The sequence below is a fragment of the Macaca mulatta genome, chromosome 1, assembly GCF_049350105.2.
Source record: "Macaca mulatta isolate MMU2019108-1 chromosome 1, T2T-MMU8v2.0, whole genome shotgun sequence".
Lineage (NCBI taxonomy): Eukaryota > Metazoa > Chordata > Mammalia > Primates > Cercopithecidae > Macaca > Macaca mulatta.
Genome location: NC_133406.1, coordinates 84,701,012 through 84,726,350, shown reverse-complemented (window position 1 = coordinate 84,726,350; position 25,339 = coordinate 84,701,012). Strand labels below are relative to the sequence as shown.

General features: G+C 49.9%; 1 protein-coding gene and 1 long non-coding RNA gene across 6 annotated transcripts in view; one reads left to right on the top strand and one right to left on the bottom strand.

The window, feature by feature from the left end:
- The window catches only part of COQ8A (coenzyme Q8A), a 45,992-nt gene extending 23,993 nt beyond the window's left edge, over positions 1 to 21,999 (bottom strand). Inside the window, exons 1-2 of one of the 5 annotated variants that reach the window (XM_028831060.2) lie at positions 21,664 to 21,999; positions 1,264 to 1,449 (exon numbers count right to left, since the gene is read on the bottom strand). In XM_028831060.2, the coding sequence (XP_028686893.1) occupies positions 1,264 to 1,440 (177 nt within the window). In that variant the 5' untranslated portion in view covers positions 1,441 to 1,449; positions 21,664 to 21,999. 5 annotated transcript variants of the gene reach the window in all.
- A 1,066-nt stretch (positions 22,000 to 23,065) lies between these two features.
- On the top strand, positions 23,066 to 24,739 carry LOC106993264 (uncharacterized). Its single transcript, XR_001439461.3, has 2 exons — positions 23,066 to 23,232; positions 23,793 to 24,739. It is a non-coding gene; the product is annotated as an uncharacterized LOC106993264 (long non-coding RNA).
- Positions 24,740 to 25,339: the final 600 nt, after the last annotated feature.

Sequence of the window (25,339 nt, the reverse complement as noted above, 5' to 3'; positions counted from 1 at the left end):
CCCCCATCCCAGGACAGCGGTGAGGCTTGGAGGAGAGCACAGATGTGAGGACTTCTGAACATTAAAGGCAGGCATGCTCGGTGACAGAGCCACTGTATCACTGCGGGATCCTCCCAGAGCGGCAAGGAAGAGCCTGCAGGTCCTAAACCTGAGATTGAGACGCCTGGGGGCTGCAACAGCCTCACAGCCTGCAGGAGGGCAATGACCTTTGTCTAAAAATCAGCCATCCACAGAAGAGACGTGGAAGGAGAGAGGCTGTGACACAACCTCCAATGCACACATGCCTAAGGACACACACAGGTGCTCGCGCACAACAGGCACACAAACACCCCCCAATCCCATCTCCCTGACTGTCAGGGAAGTTGCTGGCGACTGTGCAAGGTGACGCCATGGTGGGCAGCGCTCTGCTGTAGCCAGCCCTGTTTATAGTCACCTCTCCAGCACACGATTTCACTAAAAACCACCCCTTGGAGTAAGACGTCAAGGCTTCCTGGACCTCGGCACAAAAGGTCATCTCTACCCCTAGATGGCACAGGGATGAGAGAGAGGCTGGAGATAAAGCTGCTTTTGGAAGGGCTGTGCCAGCTGCCACCCAGGAAAGGAGAGCCCCCAGTGAGGAGCCCCGAGACCCTCAGCAAACTGAAGGAGAAAAATGAGGTCGGGCCTTGGCGGAGGCTCAGCAGGCTCAGTGGGAAGGGCCTTCGAAGGCTGAGCCAAGCTGATGGACACCCGGGCCCCGGTAAAAACTGCATGTGTATGTCTCCAAAGAGCACACGTTGAAACCTAGCCCCTAGTGTGACAGTATTGGGAGGTGGGGCCTTTGGGAAGTAATTAAGTCATGAGGATAGAGCCCTCCTCAATAGGATTGATGCCCTCATAACAGAGGCTCTAGAGAGCAGCCCTGCCCTCCTCCTGCCCCATGAGGACATAGTGAGAAGATGGCCATCTACGGATTAGGAAACGGGCCCTCACCAGACACTGAATCTTCTGGCACCTTAATACTGGACTTTCTAGCCTCTAGAACTTTGAGAAATAAATGTGCATTGTTTAAGCCACCAGTCTATGGAATTTTGTTATAGTTGCCACCGCCTCACACAGGGGCCCTGTCCTACCCTGGAAGGACTGTGGGACACATTAGCTGGTGGGCCCTCAGGCCCTGGCCACCACAGACCAGTTGCCATGGTCACGGCCCTTGGTCTCCTCCAGAGCTCCAGGTCCCGCCCTCTTCCTGCCAGCACCCCTCCCACTGCCAGGCCCTCTTACCTGTACCTTCCCCAAGAACATGCCAATCTGCTCCACAGCCGTGGACTGCAGGGCCCTGGCCGCCATGATCAGCTCCCCTCCGATGCCCAAGTGCTGCAGGTGGGTTTCCACGGCTGCCTGGGTCAGCTTGACAAGGCCTTTGGCCACCATGATGGTGTCTCCTAAGATGGTAGCCATCCTTTGGGGCTGAAAAAAAGGAGGCCAAGTCAGGGGAGGCCCCGGGCCTCTGCAGGCCAAACCCACACTACCAACTCCACACGAAACTCTGAGCAAAAAGTCCAGAGGGCTGGTTTTTCCACTGATCTCCCCTTCTGCTAAGAGATAAGAAAGGGCCCAGGGCTCAAGGGAGACTCCACGTGACTCTGGACACTCCAGGGGAATAGAGCAAAATAAAGACCATTGAGTTGGTGGTGCAGTGTGCTCGCTGCTTCCCACACATTTCCTCTCCTGGGCCTCACAAGCACCCTACGGAAAACCTGAGGCACGGACAGGTGGTGTGATTCATGATTCACAGCAGAACCAGGGCTTGAGTCAGGCGCACAGACTCCTAGTCTAGGGTTCTTCCCTCTGGACCGAAACTGCCTATTGGGACAGGAGCATCCAACTCCCAAAGAACTTCCCTGCAAGGTCCAGGGGACCACTCACAGCATTGGTGCTCCAACCCGAACCCTCAGGGGCTGAGGCTGCCTGTCCCTGCCCAGCCGCCGTTGCTCTGCCCAGTGAGGCCTGTGACAGATATCCACAGACCAAGGGACAACCAGAGCCCCTCCCTGACCCCTCAGGGTCGGCCCACCCTCAGCTTCAACTATTCACCAAACCAATGTCTTCAAACTGCAGTCCAGACCCACAGTGCAATCAATTTGGAAGATCCTAACCACCATTCAAAAGAAATGAACAACCAGCACCACCACCAAGCACCACTACCACCACCACCACCACCACCACCACCACCACCAAGCATCACCACCGTTGCCACCACCACCACCACCACCAAGCACCAGCACCAAGTACCACCACCATCACCACCAAGTACTACCACTACCACCACCACCATCACCAAGCACCACCACCACCACCACCAAGTACCACTGCCACCACCACCAAGTACAACCACCACCACCAAGTACTGCCACCACCACCAAGTACCATCACCACCACCACCACCATCAAGTACCATCACCACGACCACCACCAAGTACCACCACCACCACCACCACCAAGCACCAACACCACCAAGTGCCATCACCACCACACCACCAAGCACCACCACATGATGCAAAATCAAAAAGGAAGCATCAAGGAGCACTGTGGGTAGCTTTCTTAGTTCACATGTCCTACTTTCAAAGTGGCAAATAAATAAGCCATCTAAAAAAGTACACACTGAACAGTACTTAGTTGTGCCTTTCTTCCTACCTAAACAGTTGCATCCTACATACCCAGTGAACTCCCAACTGGTGCCAAGTCCCACCCCAGACAGTGGTGCCAGAGCCAGGAAGCAGAGATGGTGAGTGCCCACTCTTCTGGAAGGAGGGCCTGACGAGGGGAATACCCTACAGATACATGGCCCTGCAAACTGGGAGGCAAAACCTATTCTTCTCAAATCAATAAACACTGCTAAAAAACAGATGTTGCTAATAAACACAGTCTGTCATTTGTGAGCACAATAACATGTAGACTCATTTCAAAACCACAGCCTGTACCCACCCGCCTTTGACAAATATTGCTGACCTACTCTTCAGGGTCCACACCTACACCTCCCCTTACCATACAAAGTGAACCCTTTACACCTCATCAATATTAGGTACTTTTTTTTTTTTTTTTAAGAGAGGGGTCTCACTATGTTGCCTGGGCTGGAGTGCCATGGCTGTTTACAGGCATAATTGTGGCACCCTATAGCCTCAAATTCCAAGGCTCAAGTGATCCTCCCACCTCAGGCTCTCAAGCAGCTGGGATTACAGGTCCGTACTACCATGCCAGCTTAACACCAGGTATTTTTCTGCAAGGGAGTCTCTGCTCTCATAGAAGTAGAAAGGAGGGAAGGGGAATAACTACCAGAAGGAAACATCTATCCAGAACTTTTCTCACCTTCTGCTTTCAAAAATTAGGTCTTAAAACCCTACTTCTAATGCACCACAATCCCAAAGTGCTTCATAATTCAACGATCCCACAATTTCACTGCAAATCCCTTCCAGGGCTGCACCAAGAACCAGGCACACAGTTACACCAGGAGGTATTTTCATCATGATTTTAAAGAAATAAAAGCCCCCAAACACATGTAATACACAAGTTAAAAATCCTATCAGCATCGTGACTTCATCTGCAAGTACCCAACCCTCGCTAGGAACACCAGTCTCCCACCCACCCTACTTCTTCCTGCAACTCCATGAGCACGTTTTTGGGGTCTCGCCTGTGAGTAACAGAAATGGAGTGTTTGGGCTCTGTGCCTCCTTGGTACAGCGGACTCCTGAAGGCCTCCGTGTGCCTGCCTGCTCTCCTCTGAGGAGGGGACAGCCAAAAGAGTGGCCACAAATAATAAAGCAGTGGAGGTGGGAGACAGGTGCTCATGTTTGGGAGTATCCACTAGCCAGGCATGAAACCAAAATAAAAAGTCATCCAGAAGTTCCTTCAACACAAGTTCACTGACCTCCCAGTGCTCCAGGCTAGTTCCTGCAGGCCCCGGATGAACCTGCCCTGGCCCAGGGCTCATGGCAGCGTGGCAGGCCCGTACCTCTATAATGGGCACAGATACCAGGAAGACAGCTGGAGGCCAACTGATGCTGACACGCCAGGATCACAGGCAGAGTGGAAGAGATGACCTGGAGCTGGGACATGGGGCTCCAAGCCCACCCCCACCAGCTGCCACTGCCCAGCATGCGGCTCGACCTCTTCCATCCTCCCTCAGTAGCTCAGTTCGGAAGGGCTCTGGGTGCCTCATCAGGCCACTTTTCTGGTCCTAAGGTGCTAAACTGCTCTGACGGACTTTTGTGGGGTTGACAGTCTTTTTGACTTATTTGGGTGGCATAATGGTTGTTTTTGGCTATACTATGGCAATGGCTACTGAGGAGTATCCTGAAACATGAGGATCAAATATTGACATCTGAGGGGCTTTATTATTAGGACTATTAATGGAGTTGATGCTGGTTCAGTGACTAGTTGAGCACGACGGAGTGGGGATCACGGTTGAAGTAAATAAATGTCTTTATTGAAGTGTCTAGAGAGAGAAAGAACCATGACAAATGCAGCTTCCCAACCCCAGGGACAGGGGTTGAGAAAGCTGCACAAGGCTGTGTTCCCACCACGGGAGGGCGTTTTCTGGCCAAACTTTCACTCTCTGACCTTTCCGGGACACTGTCTCACTCACACTGGAGACGAGTCTCCAACCTGGGGATCCTGACCTGCACGTGAGCTGGTAATTATCTGGGTCATGGGGACCTTCAAATCTAGTCTCCAAAACTAAAAGACACCCCCACGGGCTAACTGGCCAGATACAAGAAGATATATCAATAGGAAAATGAGTTGTGTCCTTTTTTAAAATGAATTCAACAGGCAATCCTGATAGACAGCAGATGAGAGTATCACACACTGTACACTCAGGACCCACCGGGAGGAAGGAATTTTACTCTGAGGATGCCATATACACGCCAAGTCCCCCCTTCAGAGCCAGAACTCACCGTCTGTCATTCATCTCTAAGACAGCAGGCCAGGGACATTGTCTGCATTACCAAGCCGCTGTTCAATCTCCTCCGTAAATACAGAGTGTGGCATTATCAACCAGCTCCTCCCCAGCAAAGCATGGTGTGTGTTCTCTCTAAAAGCCAAGGACCCACCGTCCTCGGGTCTCTTGCAGTCATATCTGCCACCGAAGCCTCAACATGACTGGTATAAGAAGCCAGAAGCAAGTGGCACAAAAGGCCTTTCTTCTGGGCAAAGTGTGAACCAGGGAGAGTGGGGGCCAGGGAAAGTGTGTATCAGGGAGAGTGGGAGCCAAGGAGAGTGGGAGCCAGGGAGAGCGGTAGCCAGGGAGAGCAGGAACCAGGGAGTGCGGGAGCCAGGGAGAGTGTGAACCAGGGAGAGCGGGAGTCAGGGAGAGCGGGAGCCAGGCAGAGTAGGAGGCAAGAGTAGTGAACCAGGGAGAGTAGGAGCCAGGGAGAGTGGGAGTCAGGGAGAGTCCACGCTGAGAAGCCTTCCCCAGGGCAGCCGTCCGCTGCAAGCCTAGCATCCCAACCACCTATAGGTACCTCCTATAGGAAGTGTGTCCCAAACTGACCTTACCACCCCCACCTCATCCTCCCAGGGCTCCCACCCTGAGGAATGCAGCCGCCACACACTTCTTTCAAGCCTCCTCCCCTGCCCTTGAGCATCTGATATTCCCACTGGGTGATGCAGCAGTCATTCACCGTGGCTCTGTCCTTCCCTCCACTGCCTTTAGGTTCCAGCCAGGCCAACCCATTCCTGGAACCAGAGAGGCTTCCTCCTGCAGGCCTGTGCACAGCGGGCACACCTCCTCTCCTCCTCCCAGATCTCAGCACCAACATCACCTCTTCTGGGAAGGCTTCCCTACATGCCTCCCAGCACCCTGTGCCCATCCCCTCCAGCGCAGCAGTAACCACTTCCTGAATCTGCCTAACTCTCTTCCCAGTCAGATGTCAGCCACAGGACAAGGACCACAAGGACCATCAGCCACAGGACAAGGACCACATCTGTCTTCCCCCTCTCTCCAGCACCAAGCACCATGCTCAGGATTGAGCAGACAGGTCATCAATATTTGTCAAAGGAAATGAACTCAGTTAGTCCCTCCAAAGTTTGAGAAAGCCTGCTATTCTCTGGCTGGCTCACACCTGCTGGCAAATTTTACTCCACATACAGAATCAAGGGCCTCTCAGGAGGCTGGTCTGAGGCACTGGTCCTAAAGCTGCTGTGAACGTCTCTATCACCTTAAGACTAGTCCAGAGTGCTGGGCCATACCCCTAAGGGTTCCGTCTCAGCAGGTCTGGGGTGGGGCCCAGGAATCTGCATCTCTAACAAGTTCCCAGGTGCTGCTGACACTGCGGGTCCCAGGAACTTACTTTGAGAACCCCGGTTCTGGAGGAAGAGAGGGAAGGGGAGCAGAGGGAGCCCATGCCTATGGCCAGGCAGGACGCCTCCATGGGGACCCTTTCCTAAGAGTCTCCCCCTGCAACCCTCTTCCCAAGAGTCTGGCTTTGCCCTTAGGTGGAAGTCTTCCACCTGCCCCTTCTTTTTCCATTATTCTTCAAGAAACGAAAAAAGGAAATCAAAAGTGAATGAGCTTAGACACCGTGACCCACAGAGCAGACCTCCAAAGGCTGTCAAGACTGTCACTTCAAGGACGCTTTGGCAAGGACTGTTTAATGATATTCAGGACACCCTGAGGGGCTGGCAGTGGCCTTCTGCTCCCTGCCCAGCCAAGAACCATCTTTTCACTTTGGGTATGAACATTCTCGATTTCTAGCCGATATGGGCACTGAAACATTCCTTTACATCCCTTTTTTACCCTTAGAAAAAGACAACAATTGACTGTATCCTAAAAGACTCACAAGAATGTAAGTGCTGGGGCAAAGGCTTCAAACTTCTGAACCAAACTCCATGAGTCTCTTTAGATGTCACCTTCACCTCAGTCTTTACGATCACACACCAGGGAGCATCACTCAAACATCTCAGGCAACTCCTGGCTTCTATCAGTAGGGGCTCTGTCAGCAGGTCCTGAAATATCCTCACCTGCTAACAGTTTTCAAAGACAACTGAATACATGAAGAACCCAGGAGATGAGAAAGAGGGAAAAAGCCTCCGTCCTTCCCCTGTCAGTGAGCCCCAGTGCAGGCCTGCTGAGTGAGGCCTTCACAGTGGGAACCCTGGAGCCTGTACTCAAGAGTCTACCCCAGGGCTGAGCTCTCAGAGCTGGCCCCAAAGAGCACATCTCCCAGGAAGTCCCCTCTCCCCTTCTCCTCAGGCCCTGCCTGCCAAAACCTGTAAAATTACATCTCCCTGAAAATGGATGTGAACATTCACTATGAGAATATAAACATCACAACCTTGCCTAAGATTAGTTAGCTGAACGGTGGAATATTCATAGGAGGGCATGCCACACAGTCATTGAAAATGACACTGTGGGCTAGGCACAGTGGCTCATGCCTGTAATCCCAGCACTTTGGGAGGCCAAGGCGGGTGGATCACGAAGTCAGGAGTTCAAGACCAGCCTAATCAACATGGTGAAAGCCCATCTCTACTAAAAATACAAAAGTTATCCAAGCACGGTGCCATGCGCCTGTAATCCCAGCTACTCGGGAGGCTGAAGTAGGAGGATGGCTTGAACCCGGGAGGCGGAGGTTGCAGTGAGCCGAGATCATGCCACTGTACTCCAGCCTGGGAGACAGAGCCAGACTCCATCTCAATCAATCAATCAATCAATCAATCAATAAAATAACACTGCACAAGGTGTTAATTATTGACAAATAAGAAAGTGTATTATATATTCCTGGGAAATAAAAAGCAGGTCACAAAACTATCATCTTTCCTTTTGGAGCAAGAAAGGAGAGAAGGGAGGGAGGTGACAGGAAGCAAAAACAGGAACACTGCTTTTCACAGAGTGGTGGGAAGACAAATCTTTCTACAGCCTTTGTACCTGTATCTATATTTTCTAAAATATTCTACGAAGAACATGAACTACTTTTACAATATAAGATAAATGCTATAAAAATAATATCAGGTTGGGTGAAGTGGCACACGCCTGTAATCCCAGCACTTTGGAAGGCCAAGGTGGGAAGACTGCTTGAAGCCAGGAGTTTAACACCAACCCGGGAAACACAGGGGCATCCCCATTTCTTTTTTTTTGAGACGGAGTCTCGCTCTGCCGCCCAGGCTGGAGTGCAGTGGCCGGATCTCAGCTCACTGAAGGCTCCGCCTCCCGGGTTCACGCAATTCTCCCGCCTCAGCCTCCCCAGTAGCTGGGACTACAGGTGCCCGCCACCTCGCCCGGCTAGTTTTTTGTATTTTTTAGTAGAGACGGGGTTTCACCGTGTCAGCCAGGATGGTCTCGATCTCCTGACCTCGTGATCCGCCCGCCTCGGCCTCCCAAAGTGCTGGGATTACAGGCTTGAGCCACCGCGCCCGGCCTAATCCCCATTTCTACAAACAAAAAAGTTAGCCAGGCGTGGTGGTGCACCTGCAGTCTCAGCTACTCAGAAGACTGAGGTGGGAAGATCGCTTGAGCCCAGGGATTTGAGGCTGCAGTGAGCTATGATCACACGACTGCACTCCAGCCTGGGTAACAGAGCAAGAAGACCCTGTCTCAAAACAATAAAATAAAAGATAAATAAAATAAAAATAATCTTAAATATGTTTTGTTAAAATTTTAAAAAGTAAGCAAGCACACAAATGTATTCCCCAACCCCTAAATGCTTGTCCAGAGCAGAATGAGCGAGGGTTAGGCAGGAGACTGGAATGGCATAAACATTGCCTCTCCTTGTTTAGCCACTGTCCTTCATCAGAAGACAACTGCTCCTAACAGGCCACCAGGTGGATGGAATGTGGCACCTCCACTTTGGAGAGAAAGGCTCAACTGCCCTTCTCGGGACACTGGGGGAAAAAACCACTTGGAACAAGCAGTGGGTCCGCCTGCCTTCCCTAATGTTGGCCTCTGGGTTAAAAGATGGAAATAATGAAAGGGTGCTTACCCCGATCCTCCAAAAAATAGGATCCTAGTTTAGAACTGGGTGGTAAGTGCAGTGACCACATTTTTTGCACCAAAAATTAAGACACATAATTAGTGTCCTTCCAGGGCAGGGGTTAGCAAACCATGGTCCTCAAGCCAAATCCAGTCCTACTGCCTGCTTTATTGTCAATAAAGTTTTATTGGAACACAGACTGCTCACCCATTTATAGATTATGCATAGCTCATTTGTTTACATATGTATTATCCTTAGCTGCTTTCTTTTTTTTTCTTTTTTAGCTACAACAGCAGATTTTAGTAGTTGCAAGAAAGATCTATGACCCATAAAGCCCAAAATATTTACTAGTTGTCAATTTATATTCTAGGGCAAGAGTAAAAACCACAGCTGCCCCAGGAAATCTGGAAGGTCACCAGAGTTGAAGGAGAACACCCCAATAAGGCTCAGAGTTGAATGAGAACACCCCAATGGGCGAGGACCCCCCATTACAGCTCTGCTCCTGACCGTGAGAGATGGGCTCACCTCACCAGACACAGAGCTGCCCAACACCCAGAGGACCCCAGGTGAAGCCAGAGAAAGGCAGGCCACCTGTGACTGTATTATCCAGGCCAGCGTGGCCCCTAAGTGCTGCTCATGTAGGGGTAGGCCTGGGAGGCTGGAAGGGGGTGTCCAATGCCAACTTCCTGTATGGCTCTCCTCCCCCCTCCTCCTGTCGCAGGAGGCTCACAGCCTAACTGCAGACACCCACATTCCCCTCCACATTCTCGGTCCACGGCTTGGGCTTGGGCTGATATAAAATCACCCACCATCTAATCATTCCTTCATCCCTCCACTTTCTCAGCCTCCTTTACAAGAAACCTCTTGCAAGGCAAGCACTGGCATGTGTGTGGGGTCAGGGGGTAATCAGGGGAGACACAGAGGCAGACAGGGACACACGCTGCTGCCTTCACCCCATGCCCCACACAGAGTCCCTTCTGACTGCAGGGCATTGGTGGCCTCCTAGTGAGCCACACATGCTGGCCTGTGCTGGCCTGTCTGCCCTGGCGGAGAGGTCTGAGCTCGCCATGGCCCTCACACAGGTCTGTACCCACAGCCTCCGGATGTCCCAGTGGGTCATGCTTTGTAAGGAAGGGAGTTTCCAGGGCTCAACTTGCCTTCTAGGCTAAGGACTTCAAGTTCCCTTGAAAGTGGCTTCCAGACTACTGGGGTTTTCCTTTGAACTGTTAAAAAATTATACATTCTTGTGCTAATAACATAAATAAGAGCTTGTTAAAAGCAGGCACTGAATCCCATACTGCTAAATTTTTCTTTAAAAAAAAAAAAAGCAAGCAACTAGGCACTGACATTCTCCCCCATGAATGTAACCAGTTCCACAGATGTTTTTATTTTGTGAGCAGCAGAACCAGCCCACCATACCGATGATAACTACAGCTGCTTTTTCTGAGTTTAGTATATGCCAGGCTCTGGGCTCAGTATTCTACTTAGCACAGAGATGTATTAACTCAATCATTTTCAAAAGGTAAATTATGCCCATTTTACAGATGAGGGTGCTAAGGCACAGAGAGGTTAAGTAATTTGTCCAAAGTCACACGGCTTTTAAGAAGTAAAGCTGGGACCTGGATCCATCATGGCTCAGGAGCTAGGCAACCTGTTTAACAGGTAAGAGAAGAAAATGAGCAAAATAGTGGGGTTTTGATGTCCCAGACTACAAACCTCCATTCTCCATCCATTGGGAGATTAAGATAGTCTTAGGATTCCCTGGGTGAGTTGCCCTGTGGTAAGCACTGGGTTGGGAGCTGGGCATGGGTTGGGGGTGATATAAAAGCAGCAGAAGGCAAAGTTCCAGCCTCTGATGATAGTCCAGACAAGGACCCAGCGCTGTGAGTGACCCGTGTGGGCTCAAAGCTCCAACACAGGCAGGCAATGGAGGGTCCAGAGCAGCCTCTCCCACTCTGGAGTTGATATAGCCGCCGACACACAAGGCTTTTAAAGGCCAACCAGTCAAGCGCAGGGTCCTGATGGCAATTTAGTTTTCTGACTAAAAACCTACTGAAGTTTACTGCTTAAAACATTCAAATGAAAATATTTGGCTCATGAAGTGATACTGGTGACATGGTTAAAATGCTCTGAGGTTAGGTGACCTGGGTTCACACCATGACTCTGCCACTGACTTGCTAGTGTGAGCTAAATCAAGTCATGTGAGCTTATCTTTGTGCCTCAGTTTCCTCATCTGTTCTTAAAAGGACTGGATAAATCCATGTTCCTCATCTGTTCTTGAAAGGACTGGATAAATCCATGTAATAGCATTCAGGACATATAGTAGGTGCTTAAAAACCATTAGCTAATGCCATCATCATCATCATTATAATAATTATTATTGCAAGCACACAGACATTCTGGAATGAAGTTCAGACTTCATGAGACCAGAGGTCAGGGTGAATGGGATCAGTCTGGATAACCCACAGTTATTCCTGCCGGGCACAGTCTCACGCCTGAGTTGGGAGGCAGGCTGGGCTGGGGGAGAACCAGTGTGGTTTATTTAGTGCTGTGGTATGAGGCATCATTCAGGAGAGGCAGTCCAAAGTGCTGGTGGCCTGCTTGGAAACCAGAGACACAAATGCCCACTGGTATTCCTTACCACTTCATCTTACAGGAGAAAACAGCATGGGAGGCTCTTGTCCAGGTACATTCAGGGAAAGGCAGTGGGAAGAAAAACCCCTCTAACTCCCACAAGCTCCCCGGCTCTGAGCCATGGAACACTCTCCATTTATTATTCCCCTTCTGTCTGCCTGTCACTTTATATTAACTCTAATATATTCCTCTTCCTATAATAAAATCCACGTTCATCATGCCAACCCCTTGCTCAAATGTAGACATATATGTAGACATGTAGACATGTATGTACACATATATATAAAACCCAGACTCCTGCGCCTGAAGTCCCAAGCCTGGAAATCAGGCCCCCAGCCTCCTTTCCAGCCTCTAGCTACACATGAGCCGCATGAGCGCACTCCACTCTGCAGGTCCTACTCTCCCAGGCAGGCCTGCCCACCCCTTCATCTCTGTACATCTGAAAACCCACCCATTAGCCAAAGGTGAGGGCCTTGGGGCTGGGAATCAGCTCTGCCTTGACCAGCTGGGCTGTTCCAGGCACATTCTTCAACCATCTCTGACCTGTTTCCTCTCCTGGAAATGATGGTATAAGTTCTTATCTTGTCCAATATAAATGGAGGGGTGGGTGGACATACTTTGAAATGTGTAAAAGCACCACATAAATTCAAGAACGTATTCCTATTCAGGCCCTACTTTGATTCCCAGCTCTTCCATATTTATGTCCTCCTGACAGCTGATCTAACTCGCTGGTCAGATTCCTATGTTGTAAGTTACCCTTCTTCTTGTACATGGACCTCTCTTCTCTTCAAATTATAAGCTCCTTGTGGGAGGCTCTTGTCTCTGACAACTCTGACTCTTCCCACTCCACCTATACACACAGAGTGATCCGCCCACACAAATTACAAGTGTTGACTGAATTCATGAACCACTGCCACCCAGGAAGGTAATTAAGGATCCTGAAGTCGAGGTTGAAGGGTTTCTTTCAACATTTCTTTCAGATGCTTACAGGGTTGTCTTTAAATCTGGCCAAAATACTGTGGGTGGCTGTGGTAGGCTGAATAATGGTATCCCAAAGATACCCATACCACAATCCCCAGAACCTATGAATGTTACCTACAAATGGGACTTTGCAGATGTAATGAAGTCAGGAATCCTGAGATGGGGGATTATCCACGTGGGCCCAACGTAATCACAAAGGCCCATATAAGAGGGAGGCAGGCAGGGCAGAGTCAGAACGAGGTGATGGATGAGAGACAGAAGTGAGGCTGGAGCGATGCCATTGTGAAGAAGGGGCTACAAGCCAAGGAAGGCAGGCAGCCTCTAGGCTGGAAAAGGCAAGGGGTCAGGTCCTGCCCTTGAGCCTCCAGAAATGAACCAGCACAGCTAATACCTTGATTCTAGCCTAGTGAGACCAATTTCAGATTTCTAACCTCCAGAAGTGTAAGATCATACATTTATGTTGCTTTGAGTCACAAAGCTTGTGATAATTTATTACAACAGCCATAGGAAATTAAAGTAGTAGCTATTTTTTAAGAAATCTGATCCTTGGGTTGGGGAGAGGGTCTGTATTCTAGAATAATTTCCAAACCATTCTTCTAAATTAACTTTGGTCACTCCACAAATACTACTGAATGTCAACCAAGTACCAGACACCAAGCTAGGTGGTGGACTACCCCACAGACAGCTCAGCGCATTCCCGTTCTTAATGACAGAGTACTGTTGGCTTTCTCTATATTGGGCCCACACTACATGCCAGGCAGAGAGAGAGAGAGAGAGAGAGAGAGAGATTTTTTTTTTTTTTTTTTTGAGACAGGGTCTTACTCTGTTGCCCAGGTTGGAGTTCAGTGGCATGACCACAGCTCACTGCAGCCTCAACCTCCCCAGGCACAGTTGATTCTCCTGAGTAGCTGGGACTACAGGTGGGTGCCACCACACCCAGCTAATTTGTTTGTATTTTTAATAGAGACAGGGTTTCACCATGTTGCTCAGGCTGGTCTTGAATCCCTGACCTCAAATGATCTGCCCACCTTGACCTCCCAAAGTGCTGGGATTATAGGTGTGAGCCACCGTGTCTGGCCTGGGTTTTATATTCTTAATCTTTCAAAATACTTTTACTTCAGCTTTAATATCTAAATGAAATAGGAATAATAACAAGAACAGCTACCATTTATTATTCCCCTTCTGTCTGCCTGTCACTTTATATTAACTCTAATTCTTACAACGACCTGGTGAGGTATTATCCCCACTCACCGACGGGATAATTAAAGTTCATCAAGGCTGAGCAATCACCTAAGAGCCAAAGCTGTGGGATGCTGGACCCTTCCACTCCCGTCTGACTCAGGCTCCAGTCCTTTCTTCTTACTGCCTAGGAAGCTGAAAGACAGCAGAGAAGAACACTGCCCCGAATCAGTAACTCCTTTTTTGCTAAATCGACAGTCACTCAACATGAGACATAAGTAAGGTTTACATCCTGAAATGTGTCTTCCTGGTTACAGAAAATTGAGTCACAAAAATCCTGGGACCAGCTGGGCTCTCAGAGGCCATCTGGCCAAACTCCCTGCTCTGGAAAGTTCGTCAGCTGCCAGGACTGAGGGTATCACAATTCTCAGGACCAGTGATCCCACCCACTAGAGGCAAAGCTTGGTTCCAGAGCCAGTTTGATCTTAAACATAGTGGAAAGAGGCAGACACCCCACACTGAAGACTGCCTCTGGGTGTGCAAGAGCTAGGAGGAGCCATTGGGCATGTGGCCCTTAGTCTTGCCACTCAACACCAGCACCAACCTTTACTAGCATCACCTCCAAATGCCACACACAGGCCAGGTGTGGACATGCGCACATCACTGGTATGGAGGTTAAATAAACAAGTTCTGCCCTGAGGTCACATGCAACCCTCAGGCACTACATGTGTATGCAAAACCTCTATAGCTTTTAAAATCACCCAGTTAACCCAGACAAGGGGCAACCCTAGACAGACAACAACTACACACGCAACGAGAAATGAGAAGAGGCTCAGCAGGGGGCGAGGGGACCACAGGCCCAGGAGAAGTGGCCGTCTCCTTGTTGATCTCCACTCTCCCTGGCCTGGCCAGCAAGGCCCTTTACTGTGGAGCCCCAGACACCTCCGCAGCAATACCTCTCGCCAGCTGCCTCTGTGCCCCAACGCTTCAGCCAGAATGGACCCCTGGCCCCGCCCAACACCCACACAGGTTTTCCAACTTCCACGGCCTGCTCCCTCCTCCCCGTGGAATATCATTTCCCCTGCTGGAATCTTAGCCACCTGCTGGAGTCTTAGCCACCCTGCTGGAATCTTAGCCACCTGCTGGAATCTTAGCCACCTGCTGGACTGGTAAACCCCCTATAGGCAAGTCATCTCCTTTCATCTAAACTCCCTCATCTCTTAATGGTCTAAGGTCACCTTGCCATGCCCTGTATGATTCTGTGTGTGCCTGTCCCATTTCCCTTACTGCACAGTAAGCTCCGGAGGGAGGGGCCCTCTCTTCCCCAGTTCTGTATCCCCCACAGGGTCTGGCACTGTCTCCACACACACCATGAGTTTATTACCATTATGAGTCAGTGAGGTAGGGCCCAGGCACCCAGGCTCCGTGGCTTCCTGAGCTCCCTCATCTACAGCCCAGGACTGAAGAGAGGAGGCTGAGCACCAGAGGAACCTGAACCCCCGAATATACAAAGCCACAGAAATGGCAGCAGTACCCCCCTGGTCAAAAAGTGACTTTTATAGGAGCAAAGCCAGATGAGTTTTTAAGCCAGCTTCATAATCCCGCTTATGGTGGGTACACAGACCCAGGAAGGGAGCAGGGGACACAGTCATTGCTACTGCTTCCTCTGCTTCACCCCCGCACCTGTCTAAGACCGAGGGAAAAGAGGAGGGGCTGAACCCAGCAAGCAACTGTTCCGAAGCAGGCCAATCAGCCCTAGCCCATGAACCATGAGAGCCAAGCAGGCGTAAACAGGAGCTACTACAGACCTGGCGGCAGCACAATGTCCAACCCTTGACCACATGCTGGCTGTAAACACCTTAGGAAGCAAGAGCCACAAGCATTTTTTCAATCTCGGGAAGATTAGAGATGTTTGCTCAAGCACCTGTCAAACAGTAACCACCTTCAGCTTACCGGGCAATCGACTTTTACTTTTACCCTCCTCTGAGCCAGTATCAGTGCCAAACGAAAAATGTGCCAAGCACAGAACAAACACTGGGCTGGGGCCCAGGCTCTGAGCTTGAACTTTAACATTTCTTTTCATGTGGACTGTCCCCAGGACTTCTCATCCAGCCCTGCGGACAGCAGGGACTTACCACCAGGTCCTCCAGTTCCCAGATGACACCACGTATATTGTGATGAGGGCTGAGGGGGAGGACCAACAGTAGGCCACCAAGCACAGGTGACCTCAGGCACACCGCTTCTCCTCTTGGGGCCTACGTTTTCCCATTTCCTCATGTGTAAGTGACATGACTGACATGGACGAGGCCTACTTCCCAGAGATTAGGAAAGGGCCATGCATCCCTGGAGCACAGAAGGTCAGCAAGGAGAGCACGCACAGGGCTGTTTTGAAAGCTGGGATGTAACGGGGTCTAGAAAGAGTAATGCTCAAAACAACACAGATACTGATCCTTCCGGAGACTCTATGAAACAGTGAGAGGTGACAGGCAGACCAACCCTGCTGTCTTCACAAAGGCAGAGAGGGGCGCTACAGCCTCTCTCTCTCTCTCAGGAAACACACCTCTGGGAAATGGAAAACTCCAATGGATGGTGCACAGGTAGGGAGAGGTAAGGGACTGGGCTTTTCCATATGAACCGGAAACAGCTTCCTGCCTGCCTTCTATACACACACACACACACACACACACACACTCACTCTCTCTCTCTCACAGGGCACAACCAGCCTCTCAAAGGATGCCAAGGTACCTAAGGCTCTTCAAGCCCCCACCCCTGGCTCTCTCACATTAAACAGAAGGCCTCGACCCCTCTCTAGCGGACCTTTGTTACTCCAGAAATGGGGGCAACCAGATAGGAGTGACCGCACATTCTTGGTCACACCTCTCAGACCCTTCCCCTGCCTCTGTTCCGTCTCCTCCCACACTGACCATCCCTCCTCCTTCCCGCAACAGGACCTTGCCCCTGACCTATTTTTTTCTTTTGCCTTCAATCTCCTTTCATAAAAGCCCTCCCCTCAAGCCCACAAGCCTACTATAGGCTCTGCTTCTCCTCCACCCTCTGGACGTGGCCACCATCTCCCAAGGATGGAGTGCACTTGCCATCTTCCCTGCTCCCTCAGCACACACTGTCTGGCCCCAACCCCAAGCTGCCCCTCTGTGACACCTGAGGGCTCAAGCCAGTGGGTCTCCTCAGCCACTCCCTGCCCCACAGTGTTTCCTGCTGGCCCCACACTCTTCCCAGAAGCCCTCCCTCCTCCCTTCTCTCTGGCCTCACCTCCTCAGCTTCCTCCCCCAGCTCCTCTTCCTCCATCTACTCCAAGGCCTGGGAGTTCCCAGGCTGGTCCTTGACACCCCGGCCTCCCTGCCATCTGCACTGGCTCCTGGGCGGCCAGAGCTCCTCCACAGGCTCTGCACTGATGCCTCGCCACCCTCAGGCCAGGCAGGGCCTCTCAACCACCGAACCCATTTCCAGAACAAACCAAGTTACACACACACATACCACATCACCACTTCAAAGACCCACAGGCAACTGGGAAGAGGCGCAGGGAAATTTCGGAGGGTGATGAAATTGTTCTATACCTTGATTGTGGTGGGGTTATGTGACTGTGTGTTTGTCAAACTGTATAGAACTGTACACTAAGAAGGATGAATTTACTGTATGCAAATTATACCTTAATCAAACAGGATAGAAAAAAGTCCCATAGGCTCCCATCATGTCTAAAACTAAGATGACCACCTTCTCCCAAACCAGCTCTTCCTCCATCATCCAGCTCCTCCCCCCGCTTAGAAATCTCAGCCATATATCCAGCCAGTTAGTCAGTCTAGAAATTTCACCTGCATAAATTTCTTTGAATCCATGCCTTCGGTTCTATCTCCCCTTGAGGTCCTTCTCACAAACCACCTCCGTGGACTCCCACCCCTCCACATGTGCAACTCCAGAAAGAGCAGGACCCTCAAACTCCCTCACTCCCACCAGCCCTCCTTTCCACTGGCTCTCCCGAGTTCCTGGCTGTTGCTTAACAGAATGACAGAAGTATCTCCAGATGCCACTGTCAAATCAAGACAACTCTCTGTCTAAATATTCCTGTCTAATTTTGCACACAGCTCTTGTTTCAACGGACAAAGATAATGACTCAGTGTCCATGGTTCTTACTGGAAAATTATCCTGCCAAGTTTTCAGCTTCCCAATAATAGCCTTCTTTAAACTTCTCTTTGAGAAAGGAGACGTGACCTTCCTTCCTGATCGTTTTCTATAAGCAACAAAGGGCACCCAAAAGATCCCTTAACTGACCAAGGAGTGTTACGGGAAAATCCTGATATATCCCCACAGGATCAATTAACAGCAAGAAAGAGAAACTCATTGAATAGGCTTAGGATGGTTTTCCTTGCCCTGTGCAAGAAATCCCTGTTTTTCAGCTTTTCTGCATGCCTATCAGTTTGGGACTTAGAAATTTGGGGCATAAATTCTGGATTACACTGAAGGCAAAATTTACACTCAGAAGTAAAGCATCCTTCTCCATACACACATAAAAATGTCTCTTTGATGAGCAGGCTGACCCAAGGAGAAAAGAAAAATAAAAGGCTCACTGACTTTGACACTGATGCTTCAAATAACTACAAAAGAACTCCACAGATTATTATACCCATGTCCACACTGCACTCTCAGATGGTATATGTAAAAATACATATGTTTGAAATGCACCCTGCCACTTACTCCCTGCAGATGAAGGCCTGGTCCCTTCCACATCACAAGACACAGAGATGTCTGAGCAAAAAGTGAGGATGAATAAAGCATCTCCTTGAAGAATCACTTGTGGATAGCTGAGTTAGCCTTTGTGCCAGCACTCAGCTTAAGTATGTTTCCTATTGTAAAACTGGCCCATAGTTACTCATGTGCAAATCCCCTAGTCTTGCAAGAGAAATGAGTTTCTCTTTCTTGCTGTTAATTGATCCTGTGGGGATGTATCGGTATTTTCCCGTAACACTCCTTGGTCAGTTAGGGGATCTTTTGGGTGCCCTTTGTTGCCTGTAGCCAAGAAGCTACCAGTCTTCCAATTCTCCAGCACCCCCAACCCAGGCAGTCACTGCCACACATCTAGCAGGCACAGTACATGCCCATGGGTGTCTACCTCTTTTCTGCTTGCAGGTTTTGCCTCTGCCCTGCTAGGTGCACAGGTAGCCCAATCTACATGGCTTTTACCACTGGGTTAGGGTAGGAGGCACAACACTACCCTTTGCCTAAACCTCTCACCTACTCACGGGCAGGTCCCAGAGGGGCCTCTGGCAGCATAGGACAACTCTTTTTAGAGTCTTACCTCAGTGGTTCTCAACCAAGGGAGATTTTGCCCTCCAGAGGACATGTGGCAATGTCTGGAAACATTTCTGATGGTCACAATGGCTAGAAGGGGTAGGGAGTGGTGCTAGTCTAGTAGACAGAAGCCAGGGATACTGCTACACATCCTACAATGCATAGGCCAGGCCCCCCGCCAACAAAGAATTACGGGTCCAAAATGTCATTAGTCCACAGGTTGAAAAACTTTGTCTTAGATAACACACTGGCTCTGAGGGAGGTGCCCAGACTGCCTGGTTCACTTTTCCTTTGAGCTAGCTGCCCAACATTAGGCCCCAAATCATGATTCTGCATAGTCCGCACCATTTGCAAGGCTGAACAAAACATTCAAAGCCATTGCCTGAGTCTTTTTTTTTTTTTTTTTTTTTTTTTTTTTTGCGATTGAGTCTCGCTCTGTCGCCCAGTGGGGAGTGCACTGGCGCCATCTTGGCTCACTGCAACCTCTGCCTCCCAGGTTCAAGCAATTCTCCCACCTCAGCCTCCTGAGTAGTTGGGATTATAGGTGCCCGCCACCACATCCGCCTAATTTTTGTTTGTTTGTTTGTTTTTAGTAGAGATGAGGTTTTGCCATTTTTGCCAGGCTGGTCTCGAACTCCTGACCTAAGGTGATCCACCCGCCTTGGCCTCCCAAAGTGCTGAGATTACAGGCATGGGCCGCCGCGCCCCGCAGCCTGATTCTTAAAGATGCTGCTCCTGTAGCTCCCCTTTTGTCTCTCCTCAGGAGAAAGGCCTTCCTCCAAAAGAAGAGTCTCCCAAGAGCCCTCCTGCCAGGACGACCCACCCATCCACAGCGTGACAACTAGCAAGCTGGCATCAATGAATGTTCAAATCCTTTGGCAATTCGGTAGGCCTGGCATGACCAGCTACTCAGTCCTGTCACGTAGATCCAAGGCCCAAGTGAACGTGCACAAGTTTTTCAACAGGCTGCAGGCCCAACTCAGGCTGGAAGACTCTGCACAAAAGCCTCTCACCCTTCAGGAAGCTGACATCTCTCACCCAAACGGGGAGTCCCAACACCCAAACCTGCCCCTGCAGCATTCCCCATCGCCCAAGGAGGGTTTGGCAGAGGGGCTGTTACCTCTGTGCAATGGGTGAGAATGAGCCTCGGAAAGGCTCCGAGTTTAGGGGAGTAAGCCCAAACCTTACTCACAAGATCCCCCGTGTTTGGAGAAGTAAGAGGAAAGGCCAAAGAAAAGCGAAAGGAAGAAAGGATCAAAAAGGATCCCCTGTCCCAAGTTCACCCAAAATTCCCACCTGTGAAGCCCAACAGTTGGCTCCAGCCAAGGAAGTCAAAGTTCTGACCCAAACCTGCAGCCAGGGGCAACGAGCCTAGAGCCCCAGACACTTAGAGCAAGGGGGTCTGGGAGTGAAGAACGACATTATTAGAAAGCGAAGCAGGAAAGCTGTATTGGCGACCAAAGGGCACCGGCAACGGGCGATCGGCAGCCGGAAGACGGTCGGGCAGGCAGCGGGCGTGTTCCAGGGACCCAAAGCTCTGCACGTGGCCCTCGTCTCCTCCCCGACGCAGGACCGAGGGGCTGAGGTGGACCCAGGGACGTGAGACGACTGCAGAGGACCCACCCTGCACCTGAGGCGCCCCCTCTGCGTCCCGACCTGAAGCTCGCGGCTAGCGAAATTCGCGGGGAAGCTGCACTGTCACATGAAGAAAATGCAAGAAGGGCTCAGGTGGGTGTTGAACCCAGCTCTGGCCGCAGCCAGACGGCGCCCGGGCACTCGGCGGGCCGGCGGGTGGCAGCCTTACCCGGCTGCAGGAAGATGGGATCCGCGGTCACCTTCTAGCCCCCTCTGCGCCCGCCTCCGCGCGCTCGCCACAGCGCTGACGCCCGGCACGCGCTCCGGATCTGTTTACCAACTCGCCAGCTTCCAGGGAGGCCCAGCGCCCAAGCCCCGCCCCGCGGACCGCTCCCATTGGCTGCGCCGCCGGCCGCCGGCCGCCTGCCGAATGCCGCTATGCGCGTGAGAGCGTGCTCGGCCCGTGCTCCCAGCCCGTAGCCAATCGCGACCGAGGGCGGAGCAAGAGGAGCCAATGGGAGGCTACCTTAGGAGACAGGGCCCTCCCGTTCTCCTTTTCCCCACCTCCATGCTACCTTTCCCTCTAGCAAACGCGGGCTGGAGGCCTGGCTTTGGAGTTGGTGGCCTGCGCGCATGCGCCTTGAGAACGGGCGCCTTGAGAACGGGCGCCTTTTTCACTGCGATGCAATGTGCGCGGCCGCAAAGGTTCCCTGTGTTCCTTCAGATTGGTGCTTGCTGGGCCTCCGCGCGGGCGTGGGAAGGGAGGCTGTGGACCGAACAGACGCGACTGTGGGCCGTGGAGGGTGCCGCCGCTTTAAGGACCGGGCGAGGCCTGTTCTTTGCTCCTCTCTATGTAGCAAGAGCCCCTTTCCCAGGGCCCACAAAAAGCACTCCGAGGAAGGGAAGCGCGGCGGGCAAGGCCGTGCACTTCCACCTCCGGCGTCGGGGCCCTTCAGGCTAAGGTTGCTTGTTTTGTGTGGCGCCATCCTCAAAACAGGAAGCCTCTGCCACCCGCGCCCCTAGGGTAGAGAGATAGGACCCTCACCCGAGTCGCTGTCCGCCCGCCAGTCTTGTCGGCGTGCAGGTGTCCGCAGTCGCTGACGGCCGGGGTTTTGGGGGACGCGCGGCCCACACGGGATAGAGCTCGGGTCTAGCCCTCGGCGGCCCAGCCGAGCAACCCTGGGAGGCACCGCCACCACCAGCACGCAGATTTGCCCCGTCACTCCCTCCCTAACGAGAAGAGGAACGTGTGAGCCAAAGTCGGCTCGACAATTTCCACTGAGATGACCTCAAACACTGGTCTGCAGCTGTTAGTCGTTCTTGTGGAAAAGAGAGAAATAACAACTTAGTGAGTTTCTCATAAAATGAAATACTCAAGCCAAAGGATTGTTCCTTAATCTGAGCCTCCCCCCGCTTTTTTTTGGGGGGGGGGGGGTATTGTGAAACGAAAATTCACTCTGCCAAAAGGAAAAAAATTAAGCTGAAAGCTGAGTCATGCAAGCAACTGCCTTTCCTTTTGTTCCTAAGCAGATAGCTACAGATTAAAGGTGAAGTATCTCCACTCTGTATTCACCTTATCTTGTGTAAAGTGCCGATTTACTGAGCGCTAGACAAATACGTAATTGTTGCCCTACCTGCTCCCTTTATCGCAACATGTGGATTCAGTAATGTGAACATACCCTCCATCTTTCCTCTCCAGCCTGCTTTTCCCCTTTAAATATTGAAGCCCTCAAAATAATCTTTGGAGAAAGGCACAGACCTGTCTCCTGGGCGCAAGTCCTTCACCTTCATAACATAAATTTCTAAACTGATACAGGTACTTTTTGTTTCACAAGTATTGACATTTAACTTAATTGAAAGTCGTTTGTTTTATATTTTCCCTTGGAAAAATTTAAAGTTAGCTGTTCTATGTTGATGCCTAAAATTGGGGATGGAGGCTGCTTTATTATACTGAAATCCAGAACCTAACTTCACAGCCCCCCGTTGACCACCTGGAGCCTGGCTTCCCAGAGATCTGCCTGAGTCCCCAAGAACAGAATTCTAAGTGTGTGTCATATGGGTGAACACAAGCTCTATGTCAGGCTCCGTTCTTCCCAGGGGTAGGAGAGGGCTTTCTTCCAAGGAGAATGGAGACTGTGCCTTGTGGCCTCTGTGGCTGGACACTGGTAGGCTGGTGGGTGCTCCTCTCTGCACAGACCTTCACATGCCCTCCCCACAGTCCAAGTTCTGCCTCCCCCATCTTCACCACACTAAATACAAAGTAAATGTTAAAGGACAATTAAAGAGTTATTTTGACTAAAGTTTCAAGTAACTGCCCCAAACAGTTGACAACTTGCCTTGATTAGGTCAACTGGCTCCATTTTCCCACACAGGAGAAAAAGACTAAGCCTCAAGGCCTTTCAAGGGTGGCAGTTGCTTCCTCCTACAGTAACTGTTCCCTTACACAGTTCTGCTGTTCCCTGCCTGCTTCCTCCAAGCCCTCCCAGCCTAGTGATCCAGACCACAGTCCACGGAATAAGAGAGTTCCTGGTTCATAACTTCCTGAATCTTGCGAACTCTACCCCATCAGATTTGAGCTGGATGAGAATGTGATTGTCATCAACTCCTGCTTCTGGTAAGTGGGGAGAGGATGTGGTGCTTTAGTTTCACAAACGTGGGGCGGGAATTGGCCGCTTCCATGCTACCTCAGTCCCACTCCACCAGCAATGCCAAGGCCAGCTTCTCTCCTAAAATACCTTGAAAACAAGCGTAACCCACCACCACAAACATTAGTTTTTCTTCAAGGACTGCCAGTCTGATTTACTAGAGAAATGACCTCCAGCTAGTCTATGCAAAGACAGGATCTTCCTCCAATTAATACAACTTTGACCTTACTCCCTGTTAAATAATGACCTCAGCTTTACTATATACTAAAGACACATTTCTTTCTTTCTTGACCTGGCTTTTAGTGCAAAGATTTTCCCTGCAAAGTATTTTTCAGGTGTGATAATGGGATTGTAGTTAGATTTTTTAAAAGAGTCGTTGTGTTTCAGAGATACACATTATCAGATGAAATAATATTATATATGGGATTATCTTCAAAATATTACAGGACAGGGGAAGTGAACAGGCCATGGGTTTCTTTACATTACATGCCTATGTGACAGGTGAATTTCTACCCTGGCTTACCTTTAGGAAACAGGATACCTGTGGTCAGAAGGTGCCCCACATGACCAAACACTGGTGAGATCCAAGATGGCAGCTCACTTGACCTCTGAAGAACTTCTAACTTCATTATAATCTAATTTCCATGCTAAATGACTTTCCCACCAGCATCATGACAGTTGATAATCACCATGACAATGACTGGAAGAAACCATAAAAGGACAAAAAAAAAGGAAGGTAATACTCTAGTTTTGAGAAGTTCTCTGTCCATTCCCAAAAAGACATGAATATTTATCCCCTAGCTTTTAGTGCCTAACCCCTTCATTAAAGAGGCCCTATATTTGTGACTTCCTGACTTTCACAAGCTGAGAAGTTAATTCGTGAACCAAGCTCCTTATTCTCAATTCCGTGGCCATCCAATAAAGCCTGCACTACTTGACACTTGCTTTTGTTTTTCCAAACTGGCTTTGGGACACCAAAGAGGGAAAGACTCCATTTTGTAGGGGACCAGCTTTGTAGGTAACAAGTTGATAATAGTGGAAGATGAATGATGAGTCTACTGGGGTTCATTATATTATTACCTACATATGTTTGCAATTCTCTATAATAAAAAGTTTTTTTAAACAAGGTGTCTGCAAAGAAAGCCCAGCCTGAAGATAACACTAATAATGTGGGCAGGGTGAACAAGAAGAAAACAGTGAATAACAGTCATTACTATTCTTGTTAACCTCACTACAAGGCAAGGTCAAGGACAGATCTAACTGTAGCTAATAATACAGCCTTTCAAATTTTGAATAAAATTCAAAATTATCAAGAAAACATTTGAAACAGATTTCATTCATGGGGTACCTCACTCTGATTGTCTGTTATGCCTGAAAGTATTAGTTAATGATCATATACTGCCATCTTAGTTAAGACATTTTTTAAAAATGTATCTGTGAGTACAGTATTATGTAATATAAACACACTCAAACAAATGTGTGTGTGTGTGTGTATTTTCCCAATAATCAAAGATTCCTGTGCCTGGGACTTTAGGGTGAAAAGTATGATACTCCAATAACTTTCCTCTGATCTTCAAACTTCTCCCTTAACAACAGTGACAGAGGAGACAGTCAGTTTTTCCCACTCTGCGCCATTCCCATCAAATCCATTAAAAAATCTCCTGGGCTCACCTCCATTCTCATTTCTCTGCTCTCATTTTCAGCAAAATTCTTGGAAGAATTATCCATATTCATTATCTCCACTTCCTTTTCTCCTATTCTACCTACAGCAATCTAGTCAGGTTTGACACCTGTCCCCACCATTCCCCTAAAACTGTTCATCAGTGACCTTTCTGTTGCCAAATCAAATGGTCATTCTCGGATCTCATCTTAAAACTATCAGCTGCATTTGACACAGTTGATCACTCCCTCCCTCTTTCTTATGGGTTGCTCTGGGGATTATAATGAACGTCTTATAACATTCTAGTTTGAATTAATGGTAACTTAATTGCAATAATATACAAAAGCTTTGCTCCTATAGAGCTCCATTCTCCCCTCCTTTGTGCTGTTATTGTCATACAGATTACATTCTTATCC